The sequence below is a fragment of the Leptopilina boulardi genome, unplaced genomic scaffold (genome assembly GCF_019393585.1).
Source record: "Leptopilina boulardi isolate dan_hultmark-lab unplaced genomic scaffold, ZJU_Lbou_2.1 LbouV2_302, whole genome shotgun sequence".
In the NCBI taxonomy this organism is placed as follows: domain Eukaryota; kingdom Metazoa; phylum Arthropoda; class Insecta; order Hymenoptera; family Figitidae; genus Leptopilina; species Leptopilina boulardi.
In genome coordinates, this window is record NW_026137866.1 from 2,375,688 (window position 1) to 2,393,345 (window position 17,658).

Consider the following 17,658-nt stretch of genomic DNA (forward strand, 5'->3'; position numbering starts at 1 on the left):
AAGTTTCGCTGTATGTTAATGATAAATAATGTTGGTAAAAATGAACTAATCACACAAGGATGAATAAACAAGTACTATTAATAGTCAATAGTTTACAACATCATTAAGAACAAGTTTATCTGTCTATCGAATAAGATTTATCAATTACACAGTATGTATAAAGCCTTAGAATAATTCTTTAACGTTTACATATATAGTGAATCTTACATGTAACAATAATCTTCACGATAGTGTAGGAGTCATTTTAGGTACATACAATCGTCAACTTTTATTGTCTAATCGTTGAAAAAACTAAATAATTACTAATAATGAACATTATACTCTCTTTTTGTTTATTTGTTACATTAGATTGACTAAGACATGCAATGTTGTTGATTAACTTACAGCATCTACAATTTTGTATACAGAAAAAAGATAATTCGATTTTTTATTTTCGAAATTTTAGAATAATTATGAAATGTTTATTATTATGAAATTATAAAATGAAAAAATAAAAGGAAAAAAAAATAATTTTTAACAGCTCTTTAAGCTTCTTCTTCTTTTTTTTTTTTAAACAAAATAAAATTCTATATAATCTAGAAATCACGAATAAAGATGAATTCCAGTTCAGAAAATAAAATAAAACTAATGTTATCATTTCATAATTTGTACAACATTTAAAGTTATTTTTTTTTATTCAAAAAACATTTGAATTATAGGAATGAATATTTTTAATGAAAATGATTAATATTTACTTTTTAAACTGGAATTTGTCTTAAAATATAATGTTTAATGTTAAATAATTAACAGTGTTTTTAATAACTATCTTAATATATATATATATATATAAACCATTGTTTTAAAAATGGATTTCAACGTCTTTGGAAATTATTTTCCAAAACTTTTTTTCCTAAGAATTCATATAAAGAATTGAGGTTTAAGTTTCGTTTAACTTGAAAATAAAATTATCGATTGGATTATACAGTTTTACATGGCATGTACAACTCTTTTTTTATGTAGAGCTTGTGTACTGAGTATATATATATATTTTTTATTTTTAAATCTATGTTCAATGTGCTTGCACTTTTAAATTATTTATAAAGCAATAAAACTAATGAGAGCTAACTAAGTCACAGTAGCACTTGTACCACGGCAGTTTAATTAAAGCATTTGTTTTGTTTTTTTTAAATGAAGCACAAAAAATGATGGTCTATATGTAAAAATACATCATCTATGATGTATTCGGGGATGCGAAAAAAATTTTTTTTTTAATTGTTCCCGGACTTTCCAGCTTCAAGTTTACTTCTCTCTAAAGCTAATGCCAATTCTTTTTCCTCTTGATCTTGAAGTCTACGCCTCTCATTCTCATCTTTTAAACTTTCTCTAGAAGCCCATGCTAATTGTTCTTCCTCCATTACATTTAAACCCCTTTTATCACTGCTTTTATGAGAATTATTTTTATTTCTCTTATCACCAAACATTGATTTATCTTTAAATGGAGATCTCTTATCTGATTTATCATTTTTAGAACCAAATGCATTTGACTTTGTTCGCATTGTATTTGAACCTTGATGTTTATTATTATTGGAGAATGCTTTATTAAAATCAACATTGAATTTAGGAGAATCGTTTTTGTTTTTTAAAAGGGGTAATGTTTTTGAAAAGTCAGAATCAAAAGCTTTAACAAATGAATTATTTGAACTAAATGAATTTTCATCAAAACCAAATGCATCTAATCTACTTGCATTGTTGGTGGATGATGTTTTATTGGCATTGGAATCTTCGGTCTGATGGAATTCGTCGCTAAAAGGATCAATATTGAATGGATCTTCATAGCGATAGTCTTTAAATGGATCCTCGGTGAAGTCCGGCAGTTTTGGAGTTGGTGTGGTGCGTGGTCTGCTCACTATTCTCTGTTGTTCTATTCGGTTTGAAACAGGTTCCGGCTGAAGCAGTATTTTTTTTTTTTTTTGTCACGAGTCAGTATTTTTGTTTACTGTAAATTTAAGAGAAACGCGGCAAATAACCGCTTATTATGATCTCGTCCTCAGGTCTGCTTACTGATCTGTTAAATGCTGTAAATTTATCTATGTACCTACTTATTAACAATCATCAGAGTCGTTCATCATTTTTATTTCAATTCAAATAAATATTTTTCAAAAAACCAAAATCCTTTTTAAAAATCAATTACTATTTTCAATTAATTTTAAAATCCAATTATTTTCGTTTTAATTGTTATGCATCTTTTATTTATTATTTTTTTTTGCAAATTTTTTTATTTTTAATAATTTTGTATTATTTTTAGAACGACATCGAATCATGTTTATATTGAATTAAAATTCAATTACAGAGTTCAAAAAAAATTTCTTAATTCTTTAGAATAAAATTGTTTTAAATTATTATAATTAATATTCAGAGGATTTGAAATTTTTCTTTTTTTTTGAACATCTTGTATACTGAATTTTATTGCAAAGCTAACAAGGTGTAAACAATGAAACATAAATTACGGAAAAATACCAAACACACTAAGAAATCAATTCAAAATGTTGACTGCATGCTCCACAAGTCAAATCAGTGGGAAAATTGAAAATCGTACTGCATCTACCTAAATGTAAAACAATGAATACTGATAACAAATTATAAAAAAAAAAAATAATGTCATTTAAAATCGATGGAATTGAAATTAAAATTATACATCAATATGCAAATATATTTTTTACCGGCAATTATTATTAAATAAGCAAATATAACTGAAACTTAGTTAATTTAAATTTTAAATAATTTAAATTTATTTATTTTAATAATATATTTTTTATATCTTATACTTGTAAAGTCGACAAATTCTCAAAATATTTTGTCTTGATGTATAATTTATTTAAAATTATTTACTTATTTAAAACATTGGAAGAAAGAAGTAGAAATTAAATAAAAATTAAATTTCATGTTTTTTAATGTTGTAGTAATTTCGGTAAATTATAAAATTTATCGTCAAATGTATTCCAGAAATTTTTTATTTTTATTTGAGATTCGGCTTAATTTTTTTTTTTACAAATACAAATATTCCAATGCATTAAATTAAGTTAATAATAAAACCAAAGTGTAAAAAAAATCGTATACTGAAATAATAATAATAATAAATCAAAGAAATAATAACAATAATAATAGTAATAATAATACTGTAATAATAGTAAAATTAAAATTAATAATAATAATAATAATAATAATAATATGCATGAATAAATGAAATTATTGCAAGAATTAACCACAAAAATTATTAGTTAGAATTTTCATTTTGAAGAATTTTAATACATAATTATTTTTTAGACAAATTTTCATTTTTCGAATTAGAATTTGATAGAATTTTTTTTTTTTCAAACGAATTTTTACTCAAAAACATTTTTATATATTGCATTTTTGAAAGAATTTCTTTTAACACAACTTTTTATTTTAAAAAAAATCGAAAAATGAAAATTTATCAAAAAAAAATAATAATATGTCTAATAAAATTCTTGAAAATAAAAAATTCTAACCATTTATTTTTATGGGAAATTCATACACTCAAAAATATGTGTTAAGAGATTGGGTAGAGTGTTATAAGATGATTAAAAAAAAATTACTGTTTTTTTTCTCGAAATAAAATGCTTACTAATTTTCAATACATATAGTGCTATTTCACAAATGTGTAACACATAATACTACATTTAATTGTGACATTTCAATTAGTGAGCATGCAATCTGAACACACAATTGTAAAATTCATTGCGTGTATCGCAGGCAAAAGTTTTATATTAATGAATCAAAAAAAAAATTTCAACATTACTTTGAACTATTTAGAAATTAATTTACAAAACAAATCAATTGCAATCAGAACAATTAATTTTTATCTATTTCAATCGATTAAGATAAATAAAAAAAAATTGGATAGAAAGTGATTGAAAAAATAATTTTAGAATACTTTAAAATAATATTGAATAAATCTTATTGAATATATAAATTCGAAACGTTTGCTAGAATTACTAAAATAACTACATCTTTTAAATTACAAATCATATAACAAATGTATCTAATCTCTTAACAACAATACTGAACATTAATTGAAAAGTAAACAATTATTTGTGTTTAATAATTATTATTTATTTAATTTATTATTCGCAATATTAAGAGTTTACTTTTCAATTTTTAAATAACATCACATTGTCATTATAAAAAGCATAATAAAAAAATAAATAAATAAAGCCACGTAAATTACAAAAAAAAAGAACATAATTACATTTAATTAAATAATATTAAGATCATCTTACCTTGGAATCAAAATTTGCAAAATCAGCAAATCCAGCATTAAAATTGTTTCCATTCTTGGTATCTTGACTTGCAAATGGATCATGACTTGAATTTGCAAATAAATCAGGTGATGGTGAAGGAATTGGTGGCGCAGGTGCAGCTCGCAATGGACCAATAACTCCAGTGTTTCCTTGATTAGAACGTGGTGGAGCAGGTCTTGGAGGTGGTTGTTTTGCTTTTTTCGGTGGAAGAGCAGGACTAGGACTTTCTGAACGTGTTGGTGCATGAAGATTAGCAAATGGATCATCACCAAATGGATCTTTAGATATCTGAAAGGACAAATTATAAAAAATTTAATTTTTTATTAATTTAATTGAAAAATTTCTAGTGAAATATTAATTTAATATTCATTTTACTTACACCAACTGGTTTTACTTTATCTCCAAAGAGATCAAAAGGCTCTTGCTTCGTTGAACCTTGTTTATTAAAAGCCATGAAGGGATCATTGGTAAATCCACCCTAAACACAAGAAAAAAAAATCAATTTAAAGATGCAAAAACAGCTTCAAAGAATTTTAAATAGAAAATTTATATAATAAAATTTAACAAAAGTCACTTACAGTGGCTCCATGAGCTGACGGAGGATTATCAAAGAGATCATTATCTCCAAAAGCATCCTTAGCTCTATTCGACGAGAAAGGATCTTCATTAAACGCGCCTCCAATACCATTAACATTTGAGAACGATTGTCCTTCAGTTTTTACTCCATTTAATTGTGCAAAATTATCTTGTTCAGTTCTATTAAAAAATACGATTAATTAAATCTCATTTCATTTATCAAAATATTGTAAATATTTAAAAAATCTCCACAGGAATAAATTTTTTCCTAATTTGAAAAAAAATGAGAATACTAACCTTATTAAATCTTCTATTTCTGGTTTATAATGAAGACTTGTGTCTGGTACAACATTTGCATCACCAGTGGCAAGTGCAGAATCATAAAGTGCAATTGCATCACTCATTTGTCTTTGTTGTTCTTCAAGATGAGTTATTTTCACTTTAGCTTGACTTATTTGAAGTTGTGCTTCCTGAAGTTTCTTTGTCAATTCATTTAATTGGTCCCTACTTTTTGTTTGTTGTAATTCCAATTGTTGTTCTTCATGTTTCAGTCCTTCTAATTCTTGACGTTTAGAATTTAATTCTTCCTCTTGTGATCGTAACACTGTTTCTTGATCTTCCGCTTGTTGTCTCAATTTGTCCACCTTTAGAGAAATTAATGGCGGAATATTATTAATTTATAAAAATATGTCAATTTAATAATAAATATTTCCTTTGATGAATTTAGATAACAATAACTAGAAAAGAGAAAATTGAAGTATTTATAAGATCTTTTAAAAATTAGCAAATTAAAAACTTTTTTTTAAACCTCTTTTTGTACAAATAAAAGCAATAAGTGCATTAGCGATGTTACTTTGCTCAACATTGTAAAAAAATAATTTAAAAAAAAATAATAAAATGTTCAAAAATCAAAAATATTTCAATACCTTTTGCTGCTCATCTTGTATCTCGATTTCGATTTCACTCAACTCTTTATCTACATCTGCTTTCTACAAATCAAATATAACAAACAAAAAGAAATAAAATGGTGCGAAAAAAAAGAACATACAAATTAAAAAGTACCTACTAAATCAAAATTAAATAAAACTCAATAATTTTAATAAATAAAAATAAAACAATAGGATTTTTATAATATTGGCTAATATTTCAATGCAAAAGCCAAGCTGCACAACTAATATGCACATTAAAAAAACAAAAATTAAATTATTTTTACTTTACCTGCGCCTTCAGATCATTTAATCTTTTTTGAGCTTCTCCTCTTTGATTTTCTAACTGTTTTAAAGTCGCCGCTAAAGTATCAAGTTCACTTTGTAAACTTTTGATTTCACCATTCTTTATTTTTATATCAGCTTCCTTTTGTGCAATATCTTGTTCCATTATTTGCCGTTCACGAACAAGTTCAGCAATGTCCTTACTAATCATATCCAATTCCGGATTTGAATATCCGGATATATTATTATTTTCCTGCAAAAAAAAAAATCCAACAGTTAGAATTTTTCAAATTATAAAATTAACAAAAAAAAATTAATTGTAGACGAAAAATTATTCTTTTTTTTTCTTAATGAAAGAATGAAGATTTGCTTTTGTTTTTCGTGACAGTTGAATTTATTATTCAAAAATAATCAAAAGAGCTTACAGGAATTATTATCATTATATTTTCTAGCAAAACTAGAAAAAAAAAGATAAAGAATGTTAAAAATAAAATTTTGGTTCATGTTCATCACAATTATAATAGAAATAAAATTATGCATCAATTCTGTGAATACAATAAGTGATTCAATCATGATAGAATATCCAAGAATAAATAAAACTTTAAAGAAATTACACATGAATAATTGGAATAAATACTATCAATGTTTAGATGAGCAACACTTAAAAATTGGATCAAAAACTTTATCTGCGATTTCATTAATGGCTTTTAAAGAAACATTAGTAATGTGAGAAATAAAAATTCTTAGAATAATAAAACTAAAATAGAAACAATGACAAATAAAAATCTAAGGAATAAAAAATATGTTCTTTATTATTTATTATTATTCGTTATTATTTTTTAATATTCATTATTATTATAAAAATATATAATCTTTGCATCTTAAGTTTAAAATGCCAGATTTGCCTATCACCACAAAAAATGCATACGATAAAAGATCTAAAATGGTATTTTAAAAGTATAAATAATAATAATAATTCATCAATTACGGAAGTTTATGAATCAGAGCACGTGTTAATTTCACAAAACGGAAGTTTATCTATTTACAAAATTCAAGTATGTAAATTATTTTCAAAATTAATTTTTACTATTATGCAAAGAAAATATTTTTAAAAAAAACATAATTATAATTTAGTTAAATCAAGCAGGTAAATATTGGTGTCGATTGGGAGATACTATTTCAAGTCCATATTATTTGCACGTTGATAATGGATCAGAATTAACTATAGATGTTCTTTCAAATAAAAATTTAAAACCCTCAAATAAACAAATGACAAATATAACAACTCAAGAATTTAAAATTATATCAGAATATAATTTAAAAATATATTCATCATGGACTGATTGGTCTGAATGTTCAACCTGTGATAAAGTGGGGAAAAAAATTAGATACGGCTATTGTACTATTTCACAATTGAATTCTTCATTTATCAAAAATACCAATGGTATATTTTTAAAAATCTTACTTTTGTTTATTATTTAATTTCCAAATTAATTACAAATTTTTAGTAATTAAAAAACAAATTAATCAAGAAGAGAAGACACAAAAAAAAGAATTACAATTTTTGTTAAATAAATTTCTAAATATGTTTGGAAATAAAATACCATGTAGATCAGATAATACACCTCTAAAAATTCAAAATATATCAGATGTAAAAAATAGAAAAAGTGAAATAATGCAACAGTATTGTAAGGTAAAATTTTGTTATAAGATGAATTTAAAAAATGTTTTTTAATTAAAAAAAAAAAAAAATAGATTGAAAGTTCAATAATCTTCAATAAATATTATTTACAGAAAAATTGTAAAAAGAATAAAGTTTTTCAAGTGCGTGATAAATATGGAAAAATTCTTGAAGAAGCAAACAATAGTGCCGGTATATATTCGTTTTTACAAAAAATACCTGACAATATACCCTCAGTACCCAGAATAACTCTTTATGAAAAAAATAACAAGAATTATTTATTACAATGTCCTGGGTATTAAACAATTTTTTTTCTAATTATATAAATTAATAATAATAAAATATAAAAAATATATAAATAATAATAATAATAATAATAAAATAATAATAAAATATTTAGAAATCTAAATTCAAATTCCCCTTTTACGTGGAAAGTTGGAGAAAAAATTTTAATTCCCGAAATAATAGAAGAACAATCTACAGGAAGAATAAAAATAAATTCAAAGCAAGAAATAGTATTTAAAAATTTACAACTCAGCGATAAAAATATTTATAGGTAAAATTAAAAGAAATTTTAACATTAGAGAAATAAAAAATAATTCAAATTATCAAATTTTATCTATTATTAGCTGTTGGCAAGACAATCAACTAACTGGAATTATTAAACTTGAAGTTACAAATAATATAGAAATAAAATTTGATTATCATATTATAATAATTGGTGGAGTTGCTATTATGGCGACTTTTCTAAAAGTATTCTGGAAAATTTTTCGTAATCGCAAATAATTTATTTAATTATTCAGATTATTAAAAAAAAAAAAGAACAGACGTTAAAGTTATATAACAGAGATGCAAATGGTAAGATTTTAAAATAATGATAAAAGAAAAGAATTTTATCAACTTACCACAATACTCTCCATAGGTTTCCTTAAAGATGGAGGTACCATTTCTAGAGGAAGAACATTTGGTGGTTCAACTCCATGGAGTTTTTGTTTAATCAGCCACATAGCCAGAGCAAATTGTTCCTTATTTAATTTACCACTCTGACAGATGTCGCATAAAGTCCTATCAAGAAATTTTGCATTCATTAACATATTTTAATTTATAATTTAACTAAATAAAATTATTTTTATAAAAAAAAAAATTTATACAAAATATATTTTTAAAAAAAATTGTACCAAATATGTGCGAGTTTGTGGGAAGGAAGTCCACTTTGAAGAAAGATATCTTTAATCTCTCCTCCAGAGACAAAACCATCCATATCCATATCCGCTTGCAAAAATAATTTATCGGCTGCTGTTTGATCTTCAGCAGATACAACCCACTTTTGAACAACGGGCTATGGAATTTAATTTTAAAATTAACTAATTTTATATTCAAATTTTTCAATGTTTAGAGAATTTGAAAAAAATTGAAATTTGAAATTATTGTAAATTATAGTAATATTAGTTACATAATTATAATAACCTTAATATCCAAACCCGCAAGACTATTAACAGAAGATACATTTGGAAGTGGAGGAATTGGTGGAGGAGCTCCAACTACTGGTAAGGCAGGCGATTTTGATTCAGAAACATCTTTCCTTTTTCCTGGTGGCATTAATTCTGGTGGCAAAACGTGTGGAATCGCATATTTTTCCAATGCTTTGTATACCAAATGCATTGCCTGCGTGAATTTTTATATGTTAAAAATTAAGTAAAAATTGCTTCCAAGATATTTTTTTTTTTTTTTACTATTTAGAAACTGTTATAAATATTTTTCTAATTTTCTATATTTTCTACATACCACAGTAAATTCATGCCTATCGAGCATGCCATCTTTATCCATATCAGCGAGATCCCAAATTTTTCCAAGTGTTTCAAGTGGCAATTTGCTGTCCATTAAAACACCTTTAACTTTATTGCCAGGAATATAGCCATTCGTTGGTTGTAGACTATCGAAAAGTTGATCATATTTAACTCTTTCTGTTGATTTAATAGTCCAATCGCCACTGCTAACAGCTGTTATTAAAGGCTGTGTTGTTACCACAGGCTTTTGTGGAATTGGTTGAATTTTGGGAAGATCACCCTTAAAATTTTTTTTAAATTTAGAAACAAAATTTTATATATTTTTTTTTAAATATATAAACAAAAATCTGTTAATTCAAAAAATTTACCATTTTTGGAGGAAGAATTTCCAAATTTATATTAATCATATTTAATTCATATGCTTGTTGTGCCAATGCACAAAGTTTAAGGGCAACAAAAAATCCAGGTTTATCCAAATATCCTCGTGATTGAGGATCTGCCATATCCCATATTTTACTGAGAATAACATCACTTAATTTGGATTTCATAAGAAACCTCGCAGCATCCATTGCCTCAATTCTTCCGACTCCATTTTGATCAACCTTCACAATTACATTTAAATGTTATATATGTTATAAATAAATAATATAGTTAATATTAAATATAAATAATATTATCGATTGTAAAATTTTTAATTTAATTCTATTAATTGCAAATTTGGTTAAATAAACATTTTTTTAAAAAAGAAAATTCAATTAAATTTAAAATTGGCTCGAAAAGAAAAATTAAATTGAAATTTTGTTAAATTAAAATTCGATAGTAAGAGTTGAAATTCTAAAAGATTTGTAAAGCTTATTAAATTTGAAATTTAAATTCAGTGACAGTTCCTCTTTTTAATTCTACTGTCAACATTGAATTTATATATTTTATGAAAATAATTTTAAATACCGAAACTTAAATAAAATTTTAATTTCATTTTTATATGATTAAAAAAAAGCAAAATGGAGTTTTAATATAATTTTCAATCTCCAATTATAATGGATTTTCAATTTAACTCGTATCCTTTTTCATTGTATATTTTTAAACGTTAAAATTTAATAAAGACTTACTAAAAAAATAGGCCAGATGACAGTTATTGATTGAAATAATAACTAGCTAAAGGTGAGAAAAAAAAACACACACATGTGTATTACATACCTGTTTGTAATAGGCCTCATAAATATCTGGATGGCTTCCAGCTACCTGAAACAGTCAAAAAAATTATCTTATTAATTTCTCAATTGTTCCTTAAATAGGATAAACTCATTAAAAAAATATACAGATAAAAAGCGAAGATATTGATAAAACTAACTAAATGTTAAACGCCCACTTTTCACTTCCACTTTATTTTTAAGAAATAAATCAATTAAAATAAAAAAATGAATAATTGTCTAAATGAATAAATTTAATAATAAATAAAGAATTACTACTTCGATTTTTTCGAGAAAATTTTCATTTCTCGACAAGTCTCAAAATGAAATAACTTTTGTAAAATTTAATAAAATTTTGAATAGTTGTTAAGGAAAAAAAATAGAAAGACAATATATTATTAATATAATCTATTTTAAATGTTATTTAAAAATATAATATTGTCCAGATTTAAGAAAAATAAAATAAAAAAATATACCTGAGTGGGTGATGGCAGGGCGGCCATACTTGCATGGATTCTAATTTAACCAATCACGTACTCAATCGATATCAGAGATATCAAGACATTTTAACTATTTTAAGCGGTATCTTTCTTATAAAACTTTTATTTATTATTGATTACAATAAATAAAATCATTCGCTAAAAGAATTTTCACCGAATAATTTAATAAACACTTTTAAAAAATCACAATTTTTTTCAAAACTTGACGTGTTTTTGTTGGTTAGACGGAACACTTGACGTTTCTAGATTCTATTCTCTACCACTACTTGTCAGTCACCTAATTGCAGTCAATACAATGAGAAAAAAATAGAAAAAAGAGAAGATTGATACTAACAACCACGAAGTAATGTACATATAATGGTAACTCATTCTTAAGAAAAGTTGGTTTCTTATAAAAAACGACAGAGTGAGAACATAAAGTGGAACGTCCCAAATGTTACATTTTTGATGGATAATTTAAGGAGCATTCACATCTTGAGCGAAACTATTGTAGAAACGGCTTTACAAATTCTCGAAATTTCATTTACCCCACCTGCCTCACTTTGCTATGGTAGTTGCTCGAGCGGTCTGTATAGTCTGCTAATGTTTGAAATTTACAAACAAAAAAAAAATAATATAAAAAATAAAAATTTTATACAGTGACAAAACATAAAAATGATTTATTTACCTAATTATCATTTAACTTTACACGATTCTAATCAAATAATTCTAACTTGAATTAAGACTTAAAAAAAATTATTTGTTTGTTTAATCAGTGATATATAGCCCATAAGTTGTGTTTCAATAAAATTAAAATGTGTGCCTAAAACAAAATATCAATATTATAAAAGTGTATAACAATGTCAAGAGATATATTTTCTTGATTAAAATTATTGACATTTGAAATTAATTCAAATTGAATGATTTGTATAATCAAAAGTCAATAATGACTATTCGTCTAAATTTGACTCGTAGCCGTCCTATTCGAGCATTAAGTGGCTTTGCCGTAAGATGTTGGGCACTTTCTGGCATTTATCTTTTTGGTTGTATAATTTTGTATTGGCTCTATGGAGGAATATTTACATTTTTTCTCCTTTGCTTTGCCACAACTGGTAAATTAAATTCTAACTAAAATAAAAAAACACTTTGTCGAAATCGTTTTTCTTTCATAAAAGAAAAAAATTTCTTTTACAGGAGTACTTTATCATATGGAAGATGAACTTTTATATTATCCAGAAATTCCAAAACATTCACGAGTTTATGTTCCTGCTCCATCAACGTGTAATTTGCCTTATCAAAGTTTATTCATTCGATCAAAAGACGGTATAATGTTACACATGTTTTTTATTCCTCAAAAAGAGGATAAAATTAAAAGAGCACCAACAATACTTTTTCTTCATGGAAATGCCGGAAATATGGGACACAGGTTTTTATTTTTTTTTTTAAATTTAAACTTAAATCTTTACATATAATAATCGTGAATATCTTTCGTTCATTCTGTCCACACCTGAAGTTAGTATTTGTTATAGGTCTTTTGTTTTTTTTAAATGTATTGTTTGACATTATTTTGTGTTGGTTAAAATTTTTCAATGTTTTTTTGGCATTGTTTCGATAATTAATTTTGAATAGAAATTTTAAAAAATAATTAAATTTTATTTTATTTTAAATTGAAAACTTGGTAAATAATTGAATTTTAAATTGAAAATTTGGAAATAATTTAATTTTAGTTGATGGTTGATTGAAAATTTGAAAATAATTAATTTTAGTTGATTGCTGATTGAAAATTTTGATAATAATTAATTTTGACTCGAAATTTTGGAAAATAATAAAATTTTAATTGAAATTTTGGATAATAATTTAATTTAAGTTCATTTTTAATTGAAAATTTCGATAATTAATTTTGAATAGAAATTTTAAAAAATAGTTGAATTTTATTTTATTTTAAATTGAAAACTTGGTAAATAATTGAATTTTAAATTGAAAATTTGAAAATAATTTAATTTTAGTTGATTGTTGATTGAAAATTTGAAAATAATTAATTTTAGTTGATTGCTGATTGAAAATTTTGATAATAATTAATTTTGACTCGAAATTTTGGAAAATAATAAAATTTTAATTGAAATTTTGGATAATAATTTAATTTAAGTTGATTTTGGATTAAAATTTCGGGTAATAATTGAATTTTATTTAATTTTAAATTGAAAACTTGGTAAATAATTGAATTTTAAATTGAAAATTTGGAAAATAATTCAATTTTATATATAATTTAATAACATATGTGACCTGGACAGTTAAATGGGACCTTTTGTCCGAAAAAATCGATTTTTTATTGTTTGGTGATTCTGATAGAGAAAACTTTTTTCTATCAGAATCACCAATCAATAAAAAATTAATTTTTTCGGACAAAAGGTCCCTTTTAACTGTCCAGGTCACATATAATAATAATTTTCATTATTATCATTTAATATGAAATAATATTCTAATAAATTTAAATTATTATTGATAATATTAATCTTTAATTTCTTTATAACAATCAATTGAATACTCAATTTGGCGCGCTTGCGCGCGTTTAATATTGCTAGTATAAATATTAATTTATTATATTTAATTTCATTGTCTTTAGGCTTCAAAATGTAGTTGGCCTCTATGAAAAACTTGAGTGTAATATTCTAATGTTAGAATATAGGGGTTTTGGATTATCTCAAGGATCACCGTCTGAAGAAGGATTGTATATGGATGCTCGAGCGGGAATCGAGTATCTAGCAACTCGTAGTGACATTAATTCTAATGAAATAATTGTCTTCGGAAGATCTTTAGGTATTGTTTAAATTTTATTTTAATATTCACTAATTATTATTAAATTTTTTTTTCTATATTTTAGGTGGAGCCGTCGCTATAGATTTAGCTAGTAAACCCGAGTATGCACAACGAATTTGGTTTCTTATTTTAGAAAACACATTTACCAGTATTCCCGATATGTCTACCATTCTTATTGGACCGAAATTACGATACCTTCCATTAACATTTTACAAAAATAAAGTAAGAATCTAAATTTTAAAAAATTACAATACAATTTTGATAGAATATGTAAAATTTTACATTTTTTTTTTTTTTTACAGTATTTGTCTCTACAAAAAATGAGAACACTTGTAATACCAACATTATTTATTTCTGGACTAGCTGATAAATTAGTACCACCGAAAATGATGAAAAAATTATATAAAGCCTGCAGAAGTCCTTGTAAAAAATTAATTCCAATACCGGCAGGCTCACATAATGAAACATGGCGTAGGGCAGAATATTTTCAACAAATATTAACATTTATGAATGATATAAGAGAAAAACCACCTAATAGAACAGCTAACGATTGTTGGCAAATTGATCATGTCTAGTCTTTAAAATTCTAAATTTTTTTTTTACAAAAATTGATCCGTCGTATCAGCCAATCGCTTATTTGAAATTTAATAAAGAACCTCTATTTTTATCTAGAGATAAACACACTTTTCAGAGATATCGCAAATCTATACATCCAAATCGAATTTATTTTAAAATCTAAAATCTATTTAATTTTAGTATGTAAATTAAATTTTTAATGTAGAATTTAAATATTTTTTACAATATTTATATAGGTGAAAAATTGTTATATTTTATTTTACAAAAAAAAATAATATAAATAAGAGATTTTAATTCATTAGTGTAGCGATTTATAAGAAACAAAATGTGATTCAATTAAAAATATTTAGTTGCGTGCATATTTCAAATATTTGAGAAATGTCTAAAATTATATAATTATATAATTAAATAGCATACACTATGATCAAATTGTAGGATTTAAAGTTTTAAATATAAAAATTTTTACATTACAAGCATTCTAACTTATTATTATTATTTTTTTTAATTTAATAAACTGCAAAATTTAATATTAGTTTTAGTGTGTTTTTTATTCAAAGAAAAATATTTCACTTTAAGGTATCAATATTACAAGAAAAATTATTTTTTTTTTTAAATCAACTTTATCTTAGTAACTAAAAGTAATTTGGTTTAAAATAACTTGTTTTTAAATGCAATGGGTACATAGTGCAATAATACTATATAGTTACCTTAAAGGTGAATTGTACATTGAATAACTTTCACCTTATAACAATTAAATGCATCATTTCTTCACATTCATGCCCAGAATTAATACAATAACAAGTTTTTAACAACTAATAACATTGAGATTCACATTTTTCATTAACTTTCATTCTTGACAAATATATTGTATTATATATATATATCATATAATATAAATAATTTTATTGTCATCACGATAAATTGAGAAAATTATTAATTTATTTTTTTTAAATATTTTTATAGATGAATAATTTACATTACTTTATTTGCAACTCGTTTGACAAATATCGTACAATAAATGCAATTTTTAATTACGTATTATTAGCAAAATTTCAAGATTTTATTATTCTATTCTTTTAGAATCTAATTACTTCAATATACAGAGAGTGATAAAAATTATATTTGCCAATATTATTTTTTGATAAATACTTTTTTTTTATTAATACGTAATGTAACAATTTAACTCATAAAAATTAAATTATTAATTATCGTTTTCTAAAAAAGTAATTTATAATATTTAAAACAAGTAATTATTTACTAATTTAGATAATAAATTAGCAACAGCTTTTTTTTATATTTAGATAATTAGATTCTAGATGAATCGTGTATTTTTATTTAAAATGAAATGAACTTTTCGATTAAAGACGAAAGAAAATTTTAAGTTCAGAAAAATTCGAAATTTTACCATATTTCGTATGTTACATTTAAGTTTCTTTTTTCAAAGGAGTAATGCGTTTGGTTATAAAAGCGTAGTTTCGTATGATTGATTTTTAATCATACATAACAATAATTTAATTCATAAGATAGTGTTAATTTTAGTCAACAAGTATACTCATAACAAAATTTAAAATCTCCAATCACCCAGAGACTTTTATATATAGCATTTGTATTACGTATTTTCTATTTTTTAATTATATGCAATCTTACCCGTTATACTTTTTTTCATTCAAAAATTTTGATTGCACTATCTTTTTTTAAATAAAAAGTTTTTAAGTAATAATACTAAAAAAAAATCGCTTTCTTTCGAAGGCAGATCAGAATTTATCCGCTAACGAAAAACAATCAAACACTTTACTAAAACATTTTTGATCTAAATAGATTTCTCTTAATTTTTAGAATTGATATGATTAATTAATGAATGAATTAATATTATTAATTCATTAATTAAAAAATATAAAAAAGTAATTTAATTCATAAAAATTAATATAATTTTATTAAAATATTTTAAAAGAGATACATCATCAAAATCAGATGTTCTATTAATTTAAATAATACTTGTTAAATTGCAATATTAAAATTTTAATAAGGAGACACTTCCTGTTACAATTAACAATTATCACCAACGCCTTGTCAATTCATAAAAAAAAAAGATAAAAAATTTATATTTGTCAACGCTAAAAATCAGTATATTATTTTTTAAAATACAGTCTTTTTTTTAAAAAATATATGTCTCCATCGTGCAAAAATTCTTACGCAAAATTTTTGTTTTTCCCTCATTATTATTTACAAATGCTATTTATGTACAATTATTACAGATTTACAAATATAGAGTTAACTCTATCGTATGAATTAAATTTCTTGACATCAAGAAGGAATCGAACGCATGATCAGACCTAGCAATATTTCTAAATTTACTAAACAGAACTACGATTAACTCTGATTTTTAGAAAAAATTTTTTTTTTGCAAACTGTTCTGTTTTTTTCCTGTACAACTGAATTAAGTACTGCATAAAGATAAAATACAAGTTATTTTTTTCAAATTAAAAAAAAAAGTAATATAATTTTTTTTTTAAACCTGTAAGAAATAACATCCATTAATATAAAAAGTTGATAATTATTGTTGAACATTGTACAGAGCGAGAGTTACATTCTTGTCATATGGCAATTCTGTTTCATTATTACAGAAATATTACTAATTGCTATTATCTATGTTGTCAAAGTAAAATGATTACAGAATTGCAACAGAGAATGAACATATCGAAATTTATACATGAGTCTTATACATATTACTATCCCGATAGTGTGAATTAAATTCAATTTGTATCTCCACGTTTTTATTGATAGCATTTTATTTATTGAATATTTATTTAATGAAATGAGTCTAAATTAATTATATATTCATTTATTTATTTATTGAAATTAGTAAATTATTTAAAATAAGAGCTAAAATAAAAAACCGAATGAATATTATTTTTTGTCCTTTTTATGGAATATTTTCAATTTATTTCAATTCACACCATATCGGGATATAACAGTTACATCACATTGTTGTAGAACTTTTTTTTATAATATTATAGATTTAACAGTTTTGTTAAACTAA

At 23.7% G+C, this 17,658-nt stretch overlaps 2 protein-coding genes across 4 annotated transcripts; one reads left to right on the top strand and one right to left on the bottom strand.

Annotated features, from left to right (window-relative positions):
• Positions 1–58: 58 nt before the first annotated feature.
• Positions 59–11,551, bottom strand: LOC127282932 (epidermal growth factor receptor substrate 15-like 1). Of its 3 annotated transcripts, none has more exons than XM_051307530.1 (14): positions 11,223–11,550; positions 10,754–10,798; positions 9,925–10,158; positions 9,555–9,836; positions 9,237–9,434; positions 8,948–9,108; positions 8,675–8,834; positions 6,096–6,341; positions 5,804–5,866; positions 5,175–5,521; positions 4,880–5,057; positions 4,681–4,779; positions 4,281–4,589; positions 59–1,925 (listed from the first exon to the last, which is right to left on the bottom strand). In XM_051307530.1, exons 1-14 carry the CDS (start codon positions 11,247–11,249, stop codon positions 1,248–1,250), a joined length of 3,027 nt encoding a protein of 1,008 aa, XP_051163487.1. In that variant the 5' UTR covers positions 11,250–11,550; the 3' UTR covers positions 59–1,247. The 3 variants fall into 3 exon arrangements, with proteins under 3 accessions (XP_051163487.1, XP_051163488.1, XP_051163489.1); XM_051307532.1 differs by having other exon boundaries at positions 1,830–1,975; positions 11,223–11,551; XM_051307531.1 differs by lacking the exon at positions 5,804–5,866 and having other exon boundaries at positions 11,223–11,551.
• A 243-nt stretch (positions 11,552–11,794) lies between these two features.
• Positions 11,795–14,794, top strand: LOC127282933 (protein ABHD13). The gene is made up of 6 exons (XM_051307534.1): positions 11,795–11,925; positions 12,060–12,337; positions 12,420–12,651; positions 13,849–14,042; positions 14,107–14,264; positions 14,345–14,794. The coding sequence occupies exons 2-6, from the start codon at positions 12,172–12,174 to the stop codon at positions 14,615–14,617; spliced, it is 1,023 nt and encodes a 340-aa protein (XP_051163491.1). The 5' UTR covers positions 11,795–11,925; positions 12,060–12,171; the 3' UTR covers positions 14,618–14,794.
• Positions 14,795–17,658: the final 2,864 nt, after the last annotated feature.

Coding starts and splice junctions, on each gene's coding strand:
- LOC127282932 (XM_051307530.1), bottom strand. CDS start 11,249: ATGGCCGCCCTGCCATCACCCACTCAG. Junction 10,799..11,222: donor CCCTGCCATCACCCACTCAG/GTATATTTTTTT, acceptor TGACTGTTTCAG/GTAGCTGGAAGCCATCCAGA. Junction 1,926..4,280: donor TTGCAAATTTTGATTCCAAG/GTAAGATGATCT, acceptor ATACTGCTTCAG/CCGGAACCTGTTTCAAACCG.
- LOC127282933 (XM_051307534.1), top strand. CDS start 12,172: ATGACTATTCGTCTAAATTTGACTCGTAGCCGTCCTATTCGAGCATTA. Junction 12,338..12,419: donor CCTTTGCTTTGCCACAACTG/GTAAATTAAATT, acceptor TTTCTTTTACAG/GAGTACTTTATCATATGGAA. Junction 14,043..14,106: donor TGTCTTCGGAAGATCTTTAG/GTATTGTTTAAA, acceptor TCTATATTTTAG/GTGGAGCCGTCGCTATAGAT.